The 20664-nt window shown below is 45.0% G+C and overlaps 2 protein-coding genes and 1 non-coding gene across 3 annotated transcripts; 1 reads left to right on the top strand and 2 right to left on the bottom strand.

Moving 5' to 3' along the window:
* Positions 1-1732: 1732 nt before the first annotated feature.
* Positions 1733-11390, top strand: Dnttip2 (deoxynucleotidyltransferase terminal interacting protein 2). Its single transcript, XM_040751935.1, has 7 exons — positions 1733-1880; positions 2522-4140; positions 6691-6829; positions 7321-7416; positions 8840-9004; positions 10284-10393; positions 11177-11390. The coding sequence occupies exons 1-7, from the start codon at positions 1812-1814 to the stop codon at positions 11268-11270; spliced, it is 2292 nt and encodes a 763-aa protein (XP_040607869.1). The 5' UTR covers positions 1733-1811; the 3' UTR covers positions 11271-11390.
* Positions 11391-15756: 4366 nt separating this feature from the next.
* On the bottom strand, positions 15757-19669 carry LOC121142289 (collagen alpha-1(I) chain-like). Its single transcript, XM_040751613.1, has 3 exons — positions 19664-19669; positions 18981-19581; positions 15757-17615 (listed from the first exon to the last, which is right to left on the bottom strand). Exons 1-3 carry the CDS (start codon positions 19667-19669, stop codon positions 17500-17502), a joined length of 723 nt encoding a protein of 240 aa, XP_040607547.1. The 3' UTR covers positions 15757-17499.
* Positions 18610-18694, bottom strand: Trnar-ucu. The gene is given in 2 exon segments: positions 18610-18645; positions 18658-18694. It is a non-coding gene; the product is annotated as a tRNA-Arg (tRNA).
* Positions 19670-20664: the final 995 nt, after the last annotated feature.

Raw genomic sequence — 20664 nt, 5'->3', positions numbered from 1 at the left:
CTTGACTAGCACATGCAGCAAACTTTGTGGTGCTGATTGTCTGAAAATTCATTTCATATTCAATCTTTATTTTTTAATGGTACTGGAGATTGAACCCAGGGCCTTGCAACTGTTAAAAGATGTTCAACGTTATTCAGTGTTCTCATCATCAGGGAAGTGCAGATTGAACCAATGAAAACAATGTAAAGACTGACAACAGGAAGCGTTGGTGAGAACACGATGCAAATGTAACACTCAGATGTTGATGAGGTGGAAACTGTAATTAAGGAAAATACCAGGGCATTCCTTCCTCCTATTTTTTTTTTTTTTGAGACACTATCTTGTTATGTAGTTCAGACTGCCCTGGGTCCTCCTGTATTAGTATTACAAGTGCTGATGTTGTAAACCATGTACTACTATACCTGGCTTGAGCGTTTCTTATGGAATCAAGTCTACATTTAGCATATGACATTATTCCACTCGTAGACTTTCTGGCCTAAAAAAGGCTCAGATGCGAGGCCCAGTGTAAGCTCCTGAGCCTGACTTGAGTTTAGGGTTCAGATGTGAGGCCCAGTGTAAGCTCCTGAGCCTGGCTAGAGTTTGGCGACCTGTCTCTGACCTGTAACTCCACGTGGGGGTGACTCAGCCAGACCTGATGTAAAGTTGCCCCTGCCTAGCTACCTGCCTGCTTGGCCCTTACTCTTCACAGTCACATTACGTTATCCTATGATTCCCATCCCCTACTTCAGTCCTATATAAATTCATACCTGTGGAATAAATTGAGATCCTGCTTCCCCGGGGTGCAGGGATGGGGGGTGAGGTAGGGGGTCTGAGTCGTCAACACTCACCATCCAGCTCAGCCCGGGGAAGAGGGAAGAGACTAGCTGGACCGGCCCTTCCCTGCTCTACTTGCCGGCACTAGATGGTGCATCAGACTGAAGATCTGTCTCTGGCTGTTTTGGCCAGAAACTTCCTTCATAGTCTTCACCATAGAACAACTCACATCATGCAGTGAACTTTCCCCAAATGGCTGAGAGAACAAGACAGAACCCTTTTAAACTGAAAAATAACAGCCCTATTGTCAGTGTTTTCACTAAGGCTCGCCTGTCTTAAGGAGTGCAAAGACAGGAGATGGACTCCAGTCCACAATTAGCAAGAACTCATGTTCTTCACTTTTGTGCTGCGTGTGGAGCACAGGCTGCATCGTGGCTCCCACGGCTGCTTGAAAACCAGACTTAGAATTCTCCAGGAGAAAACAAACCACTTTACTTAAGCTTGAGTTTTACGTTTTTAAGACAACTAACAACCAAAACTTGGCCATAGCTGGGCGGTGGTGGCAGACACCTTTAATCCCAGCACTCGGGAGACCAAGATGGCTGATCTCTGAGTTTGAAGCCAGCCTGGTCTACAGATTGAGTTCCAGTGTAGCCAAGGCTATACAGAGAAAACCCTGTCTCAAACAAACAAACAAACAAAAACCCCGAAAAACAAAAAACTTGGTCACTATGCGTACCTGCCTCCAAGGGTTACAAAAAAAAAAGTTTTCTCCGTCTCCATTTTTTTAAGCTTACTTCAAATCCGGAGACATCTTAGTTAAATCCAGAGTTTCCTAACTATTTCTTTGAGATCCTGAGTGCACTTAACACACATCCTTGTACCTCAATCAAATCTCGAAATCTTACTTATAGAACTGCAGCAGGGCGTGGCTGGGAACCATTCTCCCGAGCCTCAGTTACCGCAGGGAATCGTAAGCGAGGCCCTTGTCTGACGTACTTCCGGAGCATGGGAACAGCGGAAGTTGCACTGGCTCCCGGGAATACAGAGTCGGGAACATGGTGGTCACCAGGTCCGGGCTGTCTGGGACCAGGCCCCAAGTAGCGTCAGAGAGCTCCCAGCAGAAGGTGAGCAATCCCGGGCTCCCCGGGTCTCCTCGCCGCTAACAGCGGCTCGGCCGGGTGGAGGAGAGCGAGGAGGCTCGGCGGGGCGGGGGAGGGTGAGGAGGGTTCGGGCCTCGGCGTCTTCAGGGTACGCACGAGAGTGTAGGTCGCCTGCCTTGTGCAGATGAGTCCTTTAAAGCGACGATACCAGGGAGGGTAAATCCCTGCCACCGCCCCCCCAGCCTTGTGTCGGGGATGGGAGGGAGCGTCGTCCACACGTGGGGACTTATTAAGGGCGGCTGTGGTGGCTCTGAGAGCCTCCGACTGTCTCCGGCTGCCATGCTCTTTAGAGTGAGTGCTGAAGGATGCAAAGCAGCCCTTTCCTGTGTGTGAAGACGCAGGCAGGCAGCGGATTCCTTTGTACACTCCTAAATGAGTACACATTGTATTCGCTCAGTTAGTACTTAACCCCCTGCCCCCTGGGCCTCGATAAATGACTTGGATTTCTCCCAAGTGGAGAAAATGCTCTTTTCAGTTCTGCTTTCTGAAGTCTAGGATGGGGCAAGTGAGTCTGGCTCTCCTTAGCACCTGTTGCGTTCTGCCGCGTTTGCCTGCTCTCGTCCCCGCGCTAACTAAATTATACTGCGTTTGCTTTTGGTTTGCAGAGTTCTGCTCCTCCAGGAATTGGGACACAGCTGGAAAGCAAGAAAGAATCAGGATCCGATGTCAGAAGCGCTGCTGAGAAAGGAAGTGGGGTCCTCTCTAGAAAGAGGACAAGCAAGAATGCAGGCCCCCCAGCAGAGATAGCTGAACCGACCACTGACGCAGAGGTCTCTGAAGCAGAGTCCCATGCCTCGGGGGTTTCTTCTGTGCTCAAGGCCCAGCAGCCCATTATAAGAATAACTAGGAAGAGGCAGGTCGTAGTCACACCCACCCCGAAGTCCAGTGTGAGGAAAAGGCAGAAAGTAGCCCATCAGCATGAGCCTCTTGATGAAGAAGTTGTCTCTGAAGCAGAGTCCCATGCTTCGGGGGTTTCGATGGTTGTCCCTCCCACAGAAAGAAGCAGAAGAAGTAAGGCTAAATCTCAGAGAGGTTCAAGCCAAGAGTCACAGACAGAAGCTGTATCTGACGGTGAGTCCTCATGCTCGGGCATTTCATCATTTGAGATTTCACCTAGGAGAACAGCCAGGAATACGCAGAAGAAATTACAGTTCCAAGCTGAGAAGAAAGATACTAAGATTGTACTGGGAAATAAAAAGCAAATCGTGAGCACATCTGTGAATTCACAGGACTCAGATACTAGACAGACCTCTCAGTTACCAGCGAGACCACATTCTCAGATACATAGGCCAAATTTCTCTAATAATGAAACTTACAATAATGACTTTGATGATTCCATCCACAGCAATAAAGAAAAAAAACAAAAAACACAAACCCACCAACGTTTATATACACAAGAAGAACAAGAAGCCAGTGTTGTGTCTCTTAAAGAAATCGGGAAGGAGAATTGTAAGAGCCTGGATGAAGAGGACACCAAAATATTAGAGGAAAAAGAAATTAATGAGAAAGGTTCCCAGTTGAATCTTTCTGAAGTTCAAGACACCAGTCTTCAGCAGTCAGTTTCTCAGAATCATTCAAGCACCCTAAATAATGAAGCCATGCCGCAGCGTCCAAGTCCACATCGTGAGGCCATAATGAAGTCATTAGCGCACAAGTTTGCAGTTGTGAAAATAGAAAGGTTGACTGAAGAAAGAGTAGACAGCCTAAAAGGGAGTGAGCTGACACAGCTCGGTGATTGTGGTGATGATAATGATGAGCCTCTAAGTGTAGATGTCAGGGAAAACACCAGCAGCCAAAGTGACGTGGGTCTTGAATGCGACACCAAAGTATGCAAGTCTGAACTCAACCTGTCTCAGGATATGGATAGTTCCGTTTTATTATTTCTTAGCAGTGATGAGAGCCAACAGTCTGAAAACAGTGAGAATGAGAAGGACACTGTGTGCTCTGTTGAAAGCAGTGGCCACAAGGAGTCGCCAGATGGAGGAGACTTGGAAGACTCAGCGTGTGGTGGTGCACTGTTTGTAATCGACAGAACTCCTGGACTGAGTGCCGACAAGAGTTTTTACCTGGAGGACAAGACCCCCAGTGAAGTTGCTCCTGACGAAGAAGAAAAGGAGGAGGAAGAAGTTGAACACAGTGAGGAAGAAGAATCATCAGACAGTGATGAAAATAAAGACGAGTCCAGTGATGAGGAAGACTTACTGAGTAACACCAAGTCCAAGCTGTAAGTACTGCCTTTGAAAGTAACTGGGAGAGAGCAGGCTAAGGGTTAAACCTGTGGCCTCAGCGTGAGAAGCATGTCCTTTGCTACTGAGCTGTACCTCAACCCCCAAAGTAATTTTATTAGTATATATTGTATATAATAATGTTTCATTATGATGTTTCTGTATGTGTGTATATAGTGTATTTTGAGGTGTAATTACCCCTCATACTCCTCAGCCTCCCATCATTCCCACGGATGCCCTTTTCCCCAGCCAGCCCTCTGTCTACTTTCATGTCTTCTGGGGACATAGGCGACCCACAAGATTAATTGCTTACAGGAGTATGGGTCAGCGGTTATTTACAGGCTCGTGGGAAGCTTACTAGTGCTATACCATTAAAGTAAATGCCTCTTCCTTCCCCAGTAACCATTAACTGCCTTTAGGTCCTCAGGGAGAGGTGGGGCCTCTCATTACAAAATGCTGATTGGTCCAGTGGTGTGCAGGTGATCAGCAGCTGCTGTGAGTCCCCTGTCGTACCCAGAGAACAGTGTCCACATCAGTGCTCCTTGCCCCCTTCCTCTGACTTGGACATGCTCTCTGCTCACCCTTCTGCAGTGTTCCCTGAGCTTTGGAAGGGATGGTGGGATGATAGAGGTGCCTCACTTAGCAACAAGCATCCTGAGACCGTTATTCTCAGCACTTTGACCAGTTTTGAGTCTTAGTAGTAACTGCTACCCACTGCAAAAAAAGAAAAAATGCATCTCACCATACCTGAGTATAAACCTAAATATTTAGAAGGTATTTTTATTTTTATTTTTTTGGTTTTACGAGACAGGGTCTCTCTGTATTGTTTTGGAGGATATTGGTCCAGCCCAGCCTGGAACTCACAGAGATCCGCCTGCCTCTGCCTCCCGAGTGCTGGGATTAAAGGCGTGTGCCACCACCACCCGGCTTTAGAAGGTATTTTTAATGAATTTAGCTTGTCTAGCAAGAGTAGCTTCCCCACTAGGGCCTGTAACCAACTACAGGCTTCTGATGAAGTTTACAGTGCCAGGTCTGAATTCCTGTAAGTGGGCCTTGGTTACCCTTATAACAGTGCACCAGTAGACAGGCAGGTATAGCTTCTCTGGCATGTGGGGTCTACAGCTGGGTAAGACCACTGACAACTTTTCTCCCCAGCCTATATAGTACCTTCCAGCGCTATAAAAGTTAGCCAACAGCTTCAGTTTGATTTCTTTGTTCTGTAACCAAAGCCTGTGATACCTTAAGCAGGAGGGTTGTTTGGTTTTTTTGAGACAGGGTTTCTCTGTACCCCTGGCTGTCCTAAAACTTGCTATATATATATAGACCAGGCTGGCCTCAAACTCAGAGATCTGCCTGCCTCTGCCTCCCAAGTGCTGGGATTAAAGGCGTGCCCCACCGTTCAGCCAGCAGTAAGGTCTTTTGTTTTTGTTTTTGTGGGGGGTTTTTGGTTTTTGGGGTTTTTTTTGTTGTTGTTGTTTTTTGTTTTTGGCTTTTCAAGACAGGGTTTCTCTGTATTGTTTTGGAGGCTGTCCTGGAACTCACTTTGTAGACCATGCTGGCCTGGAACTCAGAGATCCGCCTGTCTCTGCCTCCTGAGTGCTGAGATTAATGGCGTGGGCCACCACCACCCGGCCTCCAGTAAGGTCTTAATATCTAGTTCTTGGTGGGCCACTGTGAGTCGTGTAATAGCCTCTTGTTTTGAGGGGCAGGGGGTGTGCATCGCCATGCCTGGCTAATGCTTGTGTTGTTTGTTTTTTAAAACCTCCTTCCAGTATAAGAACCACTGCCAAGGCATTGCAATACAAAGAGTCTACTTTCCAGTGGAGGCTGATTACACTTGGAACTACACTACATGGTTTATGGGAATGATCAGAGCAGAAACTGACTTTCAGTCTGACTGTTCTTGCTTATAAAAGAAAGACTCTTGGCCACTATAAAAATAAGATTGGAGGGGAGACCAGATGTGGAAGAAGCTGGGTTAGTGGTCTAGAGGATGCCATCTCTTTTCTGCTTCCATAGGATTGATGCTCATTGCCACCTGGGACGTATTTAGAAATACTGCCATTAATTCAGCCAGCAGGGAATTTCTTTCACACACGCTCTCTCTGTAGCTTACATTAGACCGGAATGCACAATCCTTCTTCGTGAGCTTCCTAAGGACTGGGACTAGAGTCCTGCACCACACCTGATCTACCTAGTAAAGAATTCTAAAGTTAAGTTCAGGTCAGCTGGTCTTTCTTCCTGGTGTAGAGATACAGTGTGTGAAATTCAACTGAATGGCTTTTCTTCCAATTCTTTATGAAATCTGTGGGCATGTTATTTGCTTAATCCTAGAAAATCTTGGGAATCTCTTTGGATGTCTTCTCCAACCATGTTGATTCATTATTCATCCTAGACTGTAGTCTAAGTAAATGTATGAGATACACATGTTTATTCAGTGTTTTAGGAACTATACTGTAATGCTCTATATTCATGTGTGATTTTAACATCCAATCTTGGTTCCATTTTGTCTTAATGACTTGACTTTTAAGTCATCTTTTTTCTTTCAGTTTGAAGTTGACAAGTAGCAGCATAGATCCTGGACTAAATATCAAGCAGCTGGGTGGTTTGTATATTAATTTCAATGTAGACAAACCGCAGCCTCACAAGAAAACCCTAACACAGGTCAAGGAGAAAAAGAAAAACGAGGTAAGCTACATGAACTATTCCATCCTCTTTAGTCCTGGGAAAATGGCTACTTTCCCTATGGTAAAACTGTATGTCTGTTGTACTCCTTTTCAATCTTGTTGGAATAGTTACTTTTGTGAATGGAGTTTTATCTGTAAGAGATGATACTTGAAACAAACTAATTCAAGATCTGCATTATTATTACTATTATTTCCATCTACCACTTAAGGACTGAAGGGTCATTTTTGTAAGCATTCATGTATTTGTCTTGTGGGGGGGGCACGTTTGTGCCGTGGTTTACATGGGAAGATTAGAGGACAACTTTCAGTAGCTGGGTGTCCCCCAATCATTGGTTCAGGGATCAAGAGCAAGGCCAGGAGATTTGGCAGCAAGTATCTCTTTAAAGTGCAAAAAAACATTTAGAAATAGATTAGTGGATTTGCCTACACAAAATTTAAAAGCCTAAGTTTAAATGGGGAAGAAAAATAAGTGATAATTTTGTATTTTTCTAGCTTCTTCAGAAAGCTGTCATTACACCTGATTTTGAAAAAAACTATTGTATCCCACCTTATAGAGAATCGAAGCATCAACTTCAGAAACAGCGCAGGGTAAGTAGGACTTGTTACTCATATCGCTCATGTGCTTTGCCTTTGTACTTTCAGGGTATGTAGTACTGTGATTGTGCAATTAAGCTCCATCTCTGTTCATCCATTATAGATAGGATCAGAATTCTTAGACACTAAGGGCCATCACTGTAGTTCCATCATCATGTTTAGGGTGGCTTTTCGCATCTTTGCGCACAAATACAGTTTTTGGTTTTGTTTGTTCTAGTGCCTGGGAGTGAACCCTGGGGTCATGTGCCCTGTGTAAGCATGTGCCCTGTCACTGAGTCATGCCTTCTGCCCACAAATACAGCTTTGAAAACTACACCTTAAACAGTGACAGCAGCATACAGGCTCACCATCCACATCATTCTGCTTCTGTATACCTACCCTACTGAAGGCTAGGCACTCCATTACCCAGAGTCAATACAACAACTTCAAACTGATCCACTTAGCCTGGCAAAGGAGGGAATGTAAGCAAACCTGTTGTTTTACTGTTTGAGCTCATGATCAGTTACCGGCTAATAATGGAGCACACTGGCATGTAGCAGGTACTAAATTATTATAGATGGATGAAACAAAATGCTTGGTAGAGTTTTCAAAGAATAGTAATTTTGTTTTATTTTGGATATAATATAAAATTCTGGGCTTGTTGAGAGATAAGTAGTTTCTCATGCCCTTAAGTAACTGAATAAAAAAAACTGTTTATATACCAGTTCCTAAAGTAAAATGTTTTTATACATTATCTCTCGTATGTGCTCCTAGACAAAAACAAAAGTAATGGAGTTATCATTTATGAAATTGATGGGGCCATGTCAAAGAAATGTTTTGAGGTTTCGGCTGTTTTTTTGTTTATTTTATTTTGTTTTTGACTTAATTCTTTTTTATAAGGATTCCACTTGTTTGTTTTTGGTTTGTTTGTTTCGCTTGCTTGTTTTTGAGACAGTGTCTCACATATCCTGGGTTGGCTAAGCAGTTAGGGTTACAAGTGTGCATTACCATCCCCAGTTCATGCTGTGCTGGAGTGAACCCAGGGTTTCATGTATGCTGGGCAAGAATTCTACCGAGTTCCATCCCAGCCCTTGTAAATGCCCCCTTCCCAAAGTCAGAATGGGTAACCCAGGCTGGCATCTTGAATTTACAATCATTCAGCCTCATGTACTAACCTATGTACTAACACACCCAACACACCCACACAACTTTGTTTTATAATTGTAGGGAGGTCGCCTTTATCGCACACACAGGAGGCAGTGTGTCTAGTTTTAGGGAAGAGACGGCTTGGTGGTCAGGAACACTTGCTGCTCATGCCTTTAGCTGCAGTTCAGGAAACCTTCCCTCTTTTCACTCTGGGCACCTGCATAGACATGTATATGTGCATACACATAAGTAAAACAAGTTTTTAATGTTTATTTTACAACTTGTATTTCAGAAAGAGCGACAAAAAACAGCTGGCAATGGTTGGTTTGGCATGAAAGCTCCGGAACTGACAGATGAACTGAAAAACGATCTCAAAGCATTGAAGATGAGAGCAAGCATGGACCCAAAAAGGTTCTACAAGAAAAATGACAGAGATGGTTTCCCCAAGTACTTCCAGGTACACAAGCAGAACACTAGCTATGTTCTCTGGAGAGTAACAGCAGAATGAAAGAGCGTTTACATGTGCACACCAAGCCTGTGGCCAGGGGCCGCTTAGGCTTTATAATGAATGACTAGAACACAACTCAGACGGCCACCATTTTATAATGGGTCCTCAGTACAGAGGGGCAAGATTAAAAATGGCAGCTGGGATCAAGGTCAATTAAACTCACTGAATTTTTGTATGTATGGCTAGTTCTAACTTAAGCACAAAACCTCATGCAAGATGTAGAGAGAAAGGAAATTATTTGTTCCCTTCCTTTTCTCTTTTCAAGGCGTCCCTGGACAAAAGTTGCTTTTCAGTGTCTCCTACGAGTGAGCAAGTTGATCCTGTTTCCACTCTTCTCAACCCCTTTCTCGGCTTATTATAAGTTTCCAAGTTTCTTTCCCTCTGGCCTCCTGTAGCTAGTGTTGTATTTTGTAATTGACTTACACAACTGTTTTCATGTTACACTTCTGAGAAACGAGTCACTTCCTTTGGACTTTCATGCTCCGCACCCACACTAGCTTGCCAGTGCTTTGTTACTGAGTCCTCTTGAGCCACGCCCACTCAGCTACTCAGTCTTCATGGCTTTCTGACTCTCCCTTGTTTGCTTGGTGAACTTTTATCTATAGAGAGCCTAGCTAAAATGTCATCTTTGTCCTTCTTACCTCCGTTAGCAAACCTGGTCACTAGGTCTTCAGAGCCATGTATAGTGTTTTGTTCTGTGTATAGCATTGTGCTGTAATGTCTTTTTAGTTTCTGCTTGGCTCTGCCTTAAGATTGTGGCTCCTTACTAGATGTTCTCAGCTTGTTTTCCTTATCACCTAAGCACAGTGCCTGCACATAGTAATAATCCTATAAACTTGAGTCAGTTGAGGATAAATGTAGAACCTTTACTAATCTGGCAGTGTTTGTGATAATCTTTAAAATCAAATAGGCGTGTAGAATTTATATGTACATCACTGAATTAGAAAGCACAGTTTATATTATAGTGTGCTATTCATCGTGAATTTACTGTTGAGCACTAACATGTTGGATCCACTCTGTGCTCTAATGGGGAAAGGTCATCAGTAGCACCAGTGTACTAGCCAATAGTTATTTATTTTTGCCTTTAAAAACTTGGCGTAACTAATGCATGTGTAATGTAAGCTTGTGCTTTCCATTCCTTTCCACAAAGACCTTTAGACCTACACTGAAATATGGAGCAACTTAACATCTAGGTACTGCGTGATTTATTTCAATCAATTTTTCTTAGGTTGGAACCATCGTAGATAATCCAGCTGACTTCTACCATTCAAGAGTTCCCAAGAAACAAAGGAAAAAGACTATTGTGGAAGAGCTGCTGGCTGACTCTGAGTTCAGGAGGTAATTTACATTTTCTTTAAACACAGCTTATAGGTTCTCTATTACATTTTTATAAGAATAACAAAACAAAGATAATTTAGTATTTGGCATAGTTAGATCCTCATCTGTTTCTGCAAACCCTATGTCATGTAGCCCTTAAACTGCGTGTGTTCCCCCATGAGAATGAGGTGAGAAGGGATAGTCACTGTTACCTAACAGACCTTGTTTCTGGAAAGCAGACTTAAAGTCATTGCTCTTTGTTTTTGTGGGGAAGGGGCAGTTGACACACAGGGTCTCTCTCCCTATGTAGCTCTGTCTGTCCTGGGTTAGAGATCCCTGCCTTTGCCTCCCAAGTGTGCCAGTGTGCCTGACTTTGAGGTTCTAAGAAATGTCATCAATATTGTTTTCATTAAGTAGAAACTGTTTTGCTTTGTCCTTTTTTGCATTATCCCACATTTATTATACCCAGGTTCAACGTCACCTGGTAAATTGATATCAGTCTTTAAATACAAACTCTGTAAGTACAATGCATAGGAAGGTTGTGAGTTCGAGGCCAGCCATTGCAAGACACCATCTCAAAACCTAAATAAAACAAATGACAACTCTGAGGACAGAGACTGTTGCTGCCTTGTCCACTGCTGTCTCAGCTTCCTGACATTTGGTGGCAATGTGATTTATACAAGGCAGCTCAGCACAGAGCATTTTGAGTTGTAGCTCTTCCTAAAGCTATATCAACTGCTAACCCTGATATACCTGATACATTGTGCTGTAGATTAGAGCATAAAGATTTGTGTTTTCTTTCAGATTTAACCGAAGGAAGTATTCAGAAATCATGGCTGAAAAGGCAGCAAATGCAGCAGGAAAGAAGTTCCGGAAAAAGAAGAAATTTCGCAATTAAGATCCACAAAGCATTTTATAGATCCCCTTTATTTTCTGAAGCTCATCACATAATTTATATAAATAATATATAGATAAATAGTGATTTCTGTTTGGAAATAAAGCTGACTGACAAAATCAATGATGTGCCCCTTGGAATAGAATAGGTGTGTATAGGTGATGTGTCTGGGTGTAGACTGTTAAAGGGAAAATGAATATCAACTATTTTAGTATGTCCAGTTTTCAGCATTTGATTAAAGAAAATGTAATCAGGACATAAATAGGCAGTGTGTTCAAAGAACTTTTTGAAGTGATCAAAATGTCTAAATATAAAAACTGTGTGTGTGTGTGTGTGTGTACACGATGTAGACGGTTTATGCTTACTTTCTCCCAGTGTACAAGCTACAGTGTGGGGTGGTAAGGTAAAAGTGTTCCTGGAGCACACATGAAATACATGCAGAAAGAGAACCTTGTGAAGCTCAAAGACACCAAGTACAGAAGCTTCTCTGGAATATTTGGGATAAAAGTGGAAGATGCAAAAGGACTGGCATTTTTTTTCTTACTGAAATGGGAGGAATGATTCTACTAAGCAAAACAGGATTTTCACTAGGTCAAATGACCCAGTTTACCTCCTCCAACAGCTCAGGCAGGCACCCAAGCTAACCTGATTTCTGGTACCCAAGGATTGCTGTTCATTCCTGCTAGATGCTTGTTGGATAGAACTCCTTTATTATTTACTCGACCTCTATTTCAGTAATTATGAAATTTTTTTTTTCCCCCGAGACAGGGTTTCTCTGTGGCTTTGGAGGCTGTCCTGGAACTAGCTCTTGTAGACCAGGCTGGCCTCGAACTCACAGAGATCCGCCTGCCTCTGCCTCCCAAGTGCTGGGATTAAAGGCGTGCGCCACCAACGCCAGGCTTCAGTAATTATGAAATCTTATACTTACCTTGGGGTCACAAGTAACCTAGCTTGCATCTACGATTCATTAAGAAAACAAACCAGCCTGGTATTGGTGGCGCACGCCTTTAATCCCAGCACTCGGGAGGCAGAGGCAGGCGGATCTCTGTGAGTTTGAGGCCAGCCTGGTCTACAGAGCAAGTTCCAGGACAGCCTCCAAAACAATACAGAGAAACCCTGTCTCAAAAAACCAAAAAGGAAAAAAAAAACCTATTTTAACAATGTATGTTGCCTCTGTGATAAATGGATTGCATAGCGGAGAAGTAAGAAGGGTCAAGAAGATGTGTCGTTACACATCTTCCAGGAGACTCTTAGTAAGCATTTCTTGTCTAAGGCTCAAGGGGCAACCTGCTGGCATTTGATTTTCTGTCCCATGCATGCTAGAATGGGCTGAATAATTCTTTGCTTCAAAACGAACTTTTTAGTATGTATGTGTAGTTGCATTCCACTGATGCTTTTTTTTTCTCCATTGGTTTATTTTAAAAACTTTTTAATAAGCAACTTGTATGTCTTAAATATACTTCCAAGGCCTATGTGTGGTACTTTGGGAGGTGGGAGGACCTTATGAGGTGAGGCCTGAAGAAGTCAAGTCTGGAAACTTATTTGCAGCCATGAGATGGCCTGCTTTGCTCCTACACATTGCCTTCCTGCTATGGACTTCCTTGCTGTGGGCCCAAAGTGACTCAGATAATAACCTATGAAACTTTCCTCCCTTTAAGTTGATTATCAGGGATTTGGTTACTGCATTGGAAAGTTCCTTTATTTTCCACTTCATTTGTATAAAGTAGGGAATGTTTAACAAAAATCATTACTTCCATCAAGTAAACTGAGATTACCTAAAAATAATCTGAAGTCACCTATTAGCATTCATTCTTAATTGAATATGAGCTTTGCAAATTTTTAAATCTTACAAAGAGCAATGGTACAAGCCTAAATCCTAGCACCTTGGAAGTGGAGGCAGGGGGATCAGGTATTGAAAATCGATTCAACTACATAATGAATTTGTTTTATATGCAATGCTGTCCCAAAAAACTAGTATCTTCCAAACTGTAAAGAATAATATCTAAAAGCACTGTAATTATAAGAAGGTATTGCAAAATGTCCACTAGAGAAGACGCTTTCAAGCCAACAGAATGTCTTTATTAGCCGGCTGGTGACTACATTGGGTGTTTGGGACCCCAGTGCAGTTCTGAGCCTTTCTCAGAGTGAGCTTTTAAACATAAAAACCACATCCTGGGTTGACACAATTCAGTTGGCCAGATGGGCAACTACAGAAGCCATAAAGTAAGGTTAAGTACATTTAGGGACTTCTCAGAACTATGGACTTCGATGGATTAGGTCTTTATTCTCATCTTGGCACGTGTTGCTGCCTACCTACATGTTACATTTTAAGGCCTGAATGATACTTCCATCATGGTGTCAGTTATGTTAAGATCTGGGGTCCTGTTACAAAGGTAGAAACTTCAGTGTGGGTTTTCTTTATTACATTTTTATTTATGAATGTGTATGGGGCATGTGCATGTTCTTGTATGGTGGTCAGAGGACAATGGTGAGTCTCCTTTCACCATGTGGGTCCCAGGCATCAAACTCAGGCCCTGGCCACAGGCTTTACCTATTCACCTATCTCATCGGCCTGGAACTTCTTTTGGTCTCTCATCCTGACCTACAAATATGTGTACTTCAACTTAGGATCGGCTCTATACTAATAAACAGTAAGGTGAAAGTAGTTTAAATTGAAGATGCATTTGATCTAATGTACCAAATACAGCCTTACCTGTTTCCCTGAAGTGCTCAGAAGGTGTGTTAGTTACAGGTGCACAATCTAATGCCTTGATTAGCTCATCCGCCCAGCACAATGACAATCGTCACTAGCCCAGGAAAAGTAGTTTCTGCTCAATGCCAAGTTGCTTTCTCCATTGCAATCAGGTGGGAGTCAGACTTGTCAGGGGCCATCGGTATTTGCATAATGGATGAAACTGTCCTGGTTTAGTGAATGTGCACAAAATTTAATTCACTGAACAATTATTAGAATTAATGACTAACAAAGTCCGACAACTACAACTGGGTGTGAAGTAGATCCATTAAGGTCATCCGGAGCCTGCAGCTGTCTTAGTGTAACCTTTTCATGACGTCTTCAACCTTTCCTTGCCATCTTCTTCCATTCTGTAAACATCACAGACATGTCTAAGCACCAACAGTGCATCTCCAGGACGTCCCAGAAACCTCAATCACACACACATCTGAACTCATACCCACCCGTTCCTGCATTCTTACATTTTGTCGCATTATGTCAGCGTTCATCCACTGGCTTCAGTAGAAACAGCAGATCTCTGGCACTCTAGTTAGCTGCTTCTGCTCTCCTGCATCCCTCAGTTCAGGGCTCATCTGTTTGTCCTGGGAAACAGCTCTAGTTTATATTCTCAGCTTTCTCTTCAACCACCCACCTGGTTCCAGCTCTCAACACTGTCTTTAATAGTCTTAGTCCTCGGTCTACACTGAAGCAGAGAAATGATAACAAAACACATCACGCTCCCCAACTAAACTATTCAGCATTGCCCCATGGCTTGAGTGTGGACTCAACAATGCTGTGTGAAACATTTGGAATATGGCCCTGGGGCTTTGATTGTTTGTTTTGGACAGGGTCTCACAATGCAGCTGTTACTGTCCTGGAACTCACTAGACAGCTCAGGCTGGGCTCAAGCTCTGAGAGCCACCAGACTCTGGCTCCTAAGAGCTGGGATCAAAGTACTCCACCACTCCCAGCTGCTTCTCCAGTTCTGAGCAATAAGGGCTTCTACAGGTGCTCATCAGGTGGGCTCCCAACGCTTAGTAATTCACTGACGGGCTTTCAAGGGCCCGTTTACCACTGAGGCCAGCAAGTAGAGGCCAATAAATGTAAATAGGGCTTGCCTAGCATGATCCCTGATATCACATGAACTAGTGACACATGCCTGTAACCCTAGCACTCGGGAAGTAGATGTAGGAGGATCAGAGTTTAAGGTTATCCCCAGCTACATAGTTGATGTCTAAATAAATGTGGAGCTTTGGGGAGAAGACTAATCATGAAGGCTTTGATCAGTCTATGGATTAGTCCTTGGATACATTATTAGAAGATGGTGGAAACTTAGGACCTTGTTGAGAGCCGGTCCTTGGGGACATGCTTCTATGTAGTCCATTATCTTGTTTCCGCTACCCCAGCCCCTGCCTCTGCTGATGTGACCTGCTTTGTTTCACACATGCTCTGGGTGTGATGTTCTGTCTCAGTACATACACTCAAGTATCCAAGTAACCATGGACTAAAACTGAGATGGGATAGCAGGATTTACAGCTTGGGAACAACAGAAATGAGACCAAGTCATAATATTTGCTTTTTGATTTCTGGATAGTGCACATGCTCTGAGTTTATCCTCAGCCCTCTTTAGACTTCTGAGGCAGGGTCTTTCTACAAGACCTTGACCCTTGTGATGCTCTTGCCTCAGCCTTGAGTAGTTCATATTCAAAAACCTGTGCCTCCAAGCCAGGCTCCATGTACATGGTGAGCACAGACAGGTGAGGCAAGGCTCCATTTATTGACTCGCATGTAAGAATAGAAGGACGCTAACCAAAGAAGTGATTGAGCTGCTCGCTCAACAGGATAAAACAGCAGGTCTTTGATTCTTCTGGGATGGACTATGGTCTGGTCATTGTCCATTACTTCCAACAAAATTCAAAAGATATGCTTCTTGGGTGTACACACACAAAAACACAGTCAGACAGACAGACAGACATACTAGTCTAGGAAAAGCATTTCATTCAAACGATGACTGTTTATCTAATGTAGAACTGGCCCAGGATTTAAGACAGCGGAAAGGACAGACACTGTAGGAGGACAGATGCCAAGCCTTTGACTGTGTTTGTCCATCGGGTAGTTGTAGTAGGCTCAACTGAAAAATCTGTCTTAGCAAAAGTTCAAGTCTCTGCATCTGTTACATAACCTGCATGTCATAAGGCAGCAATATATACTGCTCAGCTGTGTGATTCTCAAAGTGAGTCAATGAGGAGCAAATGCAGTGATTTGCTGACCAGCAGCCAAGGTGATCTGCAGGCTTACTCAAGAAGCTTAGGGGCTGAAGACTTCCCCTTAGTAACAGTTTCTCCTTGTTTTCCTCCTGTGTAACCTCCTCAGTCCCCACAGTTCTCAGCTGGTGAGGTCATAAGCAACTCCTACGTCTGTAAACATTCCGGCCTTGTAGCTTTATGAAGAAACTGCTGAGAACATACCTGCAATGAACACAGTTAAGGGACCAGAATTTGCCTTTTGTTTCCTTGGTCACGTGGTAGTTTGTTTTCAAAATCCCTGAGTCAAAATAAACTTACATTTGTTTACCTTATTTTGTTACAGAAACAAAAGATTTCTAACATCCCAACTAGAGGCTACTCATTTTAGTGCCTTCCCCCAGCAATGTGTGAGAATTGTGTTTACCCACAGCTCACATGCTATCAAACACGTGGAAACTGTTTATAGTTTATAAATCACAGCATGTGTAGCCATAGCCAAACTACTTTATTATTAAGTATTATATTAATGAATAATTCATGACTATGAAGGGGAAATCTTTAAAAAAAAATAACGAACCCCTAACCTTACTAGACTGTAAAATAGCACATAAAAATTTCAGGCCAATGCAGCAAACTAGAAAATCCAGAAACCAAAGTATATACAGAAATTTAGACAATGATAAATGTGGCATTTCAAATTAGTATGGAAGAGAGAGCGGGCTCATCACCAAGTCTGGAGTAGAACTTCGATTACAAAAGATTTTCCAGATGGAGCAAAGATTTAAAACTAAAACCACTACAGGGAATTATTTAACAGTCTGGTGACCTTCATACCTAGAAGCTAGTAAACACTAATAAATTACAACATATAAATTTCTGTGAGATGAAAATAAAGTTTCATAAATAAAACCAGCATAAGTAGCCTGGAAAATAACACTTATTGTAAACATAAGGCTGTCTTCTTTCATAGGTAAGAAACTACAAACTAATAAAGACATTACTCTTATTGTAGCCACCCTAAGCAGGTGTGCGTGACACATGAGAAATATGAGCTCACTGTGAGGACAGATAAGTCACAGAAAAGGAAATACAAGTCACCTAATGTATGGAAAAGTGCTCAAGAGTCACGCATAATTAAAAAACCACGGGTTTAAAGCTACGATTAGTTTCCAGTGTTTGGTAATGGGTTGTGGGGAAACTGGCATTCTCACACACCGCTGGGGAGAATAGAGTCTATGAAGGAATCTGCCAAACCTTACCAAAGAAGGTACGGATTAGGAATGCTGGACCAAACCTTAGAGCTAGCAACACAACTTCCCAGCGATCGAAAAGATGCAACTGTGCAACGAGAACGGTGTTCACTGAAGCATCCTAATGGGAAAATAATGGACGTCTAAATGTCTAAGTATTAGGGGCTATTAATAGGATGCAACGGCACAAGGCAGCTCTACCTGTATAAACTGAAATAGGTGTAACATAACAGCAAAATGTGTTTTATATTACATATGACCAGGAATACTAACCAACCAACCAACCAAGTCCTAGCTTCTGCATTTTAAAAGATTTGCAAACTTTTGAGAGCAGCCATTGTTACTACTGGCTGGTGGGGAGAATTTCAAGTCTCAGATACAGGATTAACAAGGTTGTGTACTCTGTCCTGGACATTTATCGACGATTTTGAATTTTTAATGTTTTGTCTATACAATATATATTTTTAAAACTCCCTTCATTCCTACGCTTATTTGTATTTGGCGAAGTGGAACTAACCTTGTGCAACGTTAGACCTGTCACAAGGGGACAAGACAGTAGTGACTCCTGTTTGGAGCTGGCAGGCAGTGAGTGCCCACTGCGACTCTTTGCACTAAAATCGTGGAGGAAGAGAGCAGTCACCCCCAGAAATGCAGATTTCTGGGCCTCTTCCCAGAGCCACCGAAATGACATCCTGAAGTGACGACTGAGGTCTGTATTTTTTTTTACAAGATCCACTCGAGATTTGCGGGAGGGGCGTGTGCACTTAGAACGCTCTTGGGCTAGCCTGAGCAGCCAGCTTCCTCTACCCTGCTGGCGGACACTGTCAAGCTCCAGGCGTGGGTTGTCACGCGAGAGCCAGGACTGCCCCACGCTCTCAGAGGCCCACACCGAGTCCTCGCTTCTCTACTGTCCCCCTTTTTCCTCTTCTCCCCACGGGGATGGGCCGGGTCGGCTAAGGAGGAACGCTGGCCGCGGGAGCTGCAGCTGAGGGTTGTGCAGCAGAGGGAGGCGTCCTGCGGCTGGGCTGGGAGTCCAGGGTGTTTAGGCAACTAAGAAAAGGAACACAAAGGTAGAAGTAAAAAAATCAACCTTCCTGAGAGTTTTAAAAACACTCCGACTCCGCCGGGACTCGAACCCGGAACCTTTGAATGCCTCCAACCTCTAGAAGTCCAATGCGCTATCCATTGCGCCACGGAGCCACCTGTTGGAGTTTCCGCGCATCTGCCGTATTAAGCCAGAGGCAACGGCCCCGCGCCCGGCCCACCGCAATCTCGGTTGTCGCCGCAGTCGGAGCCCGGCGGCCGCTGCACCTAACACACCTCCAGCTGGAACAGCGGGGCCGGCGGGCGCCCAAGCTCCCGGGAGCCGCGGCTGCGGAGGGGCGGCCGCGGGCCGAGGGTCCGGAGAGCGCCGCGGGAGCCCGCCGTTGACGCCGGTAGCGCCCGTCCCTCCCCGGCTCCCCGCCCGCCCCGCGCCCCCGCCTACCAGCTGTGTCGGGCGGCCGCTCCCGCCCCGCCCGGGCCGCCGAGGCTGCAGGCCCCGACCGGCCGTTGCGCCGTTGCTCCGGGCCGGTGACGCCGGACACTTCCGTCGCACCTGCGAGCGGCGAGGGCGAGCGGCCGCGCCCGGGGCTGCCAGGCGAAGGCAGCGACCCCGTCTGGTCCCCGGGCTCTTCCCGGACGCAGGAACCTGCGGCTGCGAGTGCGGGCCGCGGCGACGTCTGTGTGCGTGCTTGTGCGTGTTTATCTGCGCGGGGCTTCGGGGGAAACGGGGTTTGGGTTGCATTTCGCTCCCCACAGACCCAGAGCCGAATTTCTGAGGTATCCGGGCTCTGGTGGCCTGAGGGGGGCGACGCGCCCCGCACCGAGGCATCCTCCCGGCAGCCGGTCCGCTGTGCCTCCGAGGAGGAGCCGCCGCGCAGCCGCCGATGCCCGCGCGTCCCCCACGCGCGTCCGAGTGGGCGGCCTCCCGAGGCCGACGGCGCGCGTGGGGGCGCGCGGGGGCGAGCACCGCGGCTGCAGGGCGCGCGGCCGAGCGCGATGGCGGAGCCTCCCCCGGGCGCCGCGGCCAGCGAACGACCCGGCACCTCGGCTTAGAAGGGCGGGGTCACCGGGAATCCGAGCTGCTGCGTGGGGAGGAGTGGGTCCCCAGTGCCCCCCATCCCCGACCCCCATCTCCATCAGAGCTACCCCGAAGCCACGCGGAGAGAACTATCTAAATGAAACCCCGGTTGCTACGCAACGGCCGCTGCCAGACAAAAGCCCCGGCTTGGGCTCCAATCAGCGAGCGCCTCTCCGGGCCCCGCCTGCATGGGAAGCGCGTGGAGCGACCTGATGCTGACACCTCTACACCAGACCCGCATCGTCCCGTCAGTGTCCACAGGGTGGTCCCTGCCAGGCAGAACCAGGCATCCTTACCTAGCACGGTGCACTTAAAGGAGAAGGGAATTCTCTGGAAGAGTTTAGTGGTCGAGGGCGTTGTTATGTTCAAGGACAAGTACCAGCACTCCATTTCTAGAAAGGAAAACCGCAGCTGTAATAACTTAAATAACACACATTGAGGCCCCATCTAGTGAGGTCAACTGTGAAGAGTCAGATTTTATCCTACCTTGCAGGCTATATATATTATCTTCCATGGGTTTATCTGTATGGACAGCAAAAGCAATAGCCAGAGGGTCAGACTGTTTATGTTGGTTCCCTGAACTCAGATTCTCTCAGGAACAAAGCATATGGGCCCCAGATGCATGCTTGAACACAAAATGGTTTTCATTATAGGAGAGAAATGCTGAGCTCGGAAACTACTATGTTTTATAGTGAGCAGTAAGCAAGCCTGTTCTTTGTTCTTCAGGGAGACATTACCTCATTTCTCAAAATTGCTCCTTGCAAACACAACTCTGAAAAAAAGGCCCAAAGAAAGAGTGATCAAGTCTTGCATTCTTGGCACACCCAACAAGAGCGTGCAATGACACTAGTGGTGGATTGCCTCTACAAACAGTGACAGAGTCCTGTGATGCCAAGCCTATTTCATTCCATATAAACCATTTCTTTAACAACAAGGATTTAAACATTGTTATGCCTCTTAAAACGGGCAATACCCCTGAAACAATAAATAAACAATAAAATAAAACCAGCCATTTCTAAATAGTATCTTTATGAAGGCTGCAATGTGC

Source organism: Mesocricetus auratus, unplaced genomic scaffold (genome assembly GCF_017639785.1).
Source record: "Mesocricetus auratus isolate SY011 unplaced genomic scaffold, BCM_Maur_2.0 Super-Scaffold_100009, whole genome shotgun sequence".
Lineage (NCBI taxonomy): Eukaryota > Metazoa > Chordata > Mammalia > Rodentia > Cricetidae > Mesocricetus > Mesocricetus auratus.
Note: the sequence above shows the minus strand (reverse complement) of the source record. Positions and strands in the feature narration are given on the sequence as shown.

Excerpts from the sequence above, each read along its gene's own strand:
- Dnttip2 (XM_040751935.1), top strand. The coding sequence starts at position 1,812 with ATGGTGGTCACCAGGTCCGGGCTGTCTGGGACCAGGCCCCAAGTAGCG. Across the intron at positions 1,881-2,521 it reads CAGAGAGCTCCCAGCAGAAG|AGTTCTGCTCCTCCAGGAAT; the intron begins GTGAGCAATCCC and ends TTTGGTTTGCAG. Across the intron at positions 9,005-10,283 it reads GTTTCCCCAAGTACTTCCAG|GTTGGAACCATCGTAGATAA; the intron begins GTACACAAGCAG and ends AATTTTTCTTAG.
- LOC121142289 (XM_040751613.1), bottom strand. Across the intron at positions 17,616-18,980 it reads GCGGCCGCCCGACACAGCTG|GATGCTTCAGTGAACACCGT; the intron begins GTAGGCGGGGGC and ends TTTTCCCATTAG.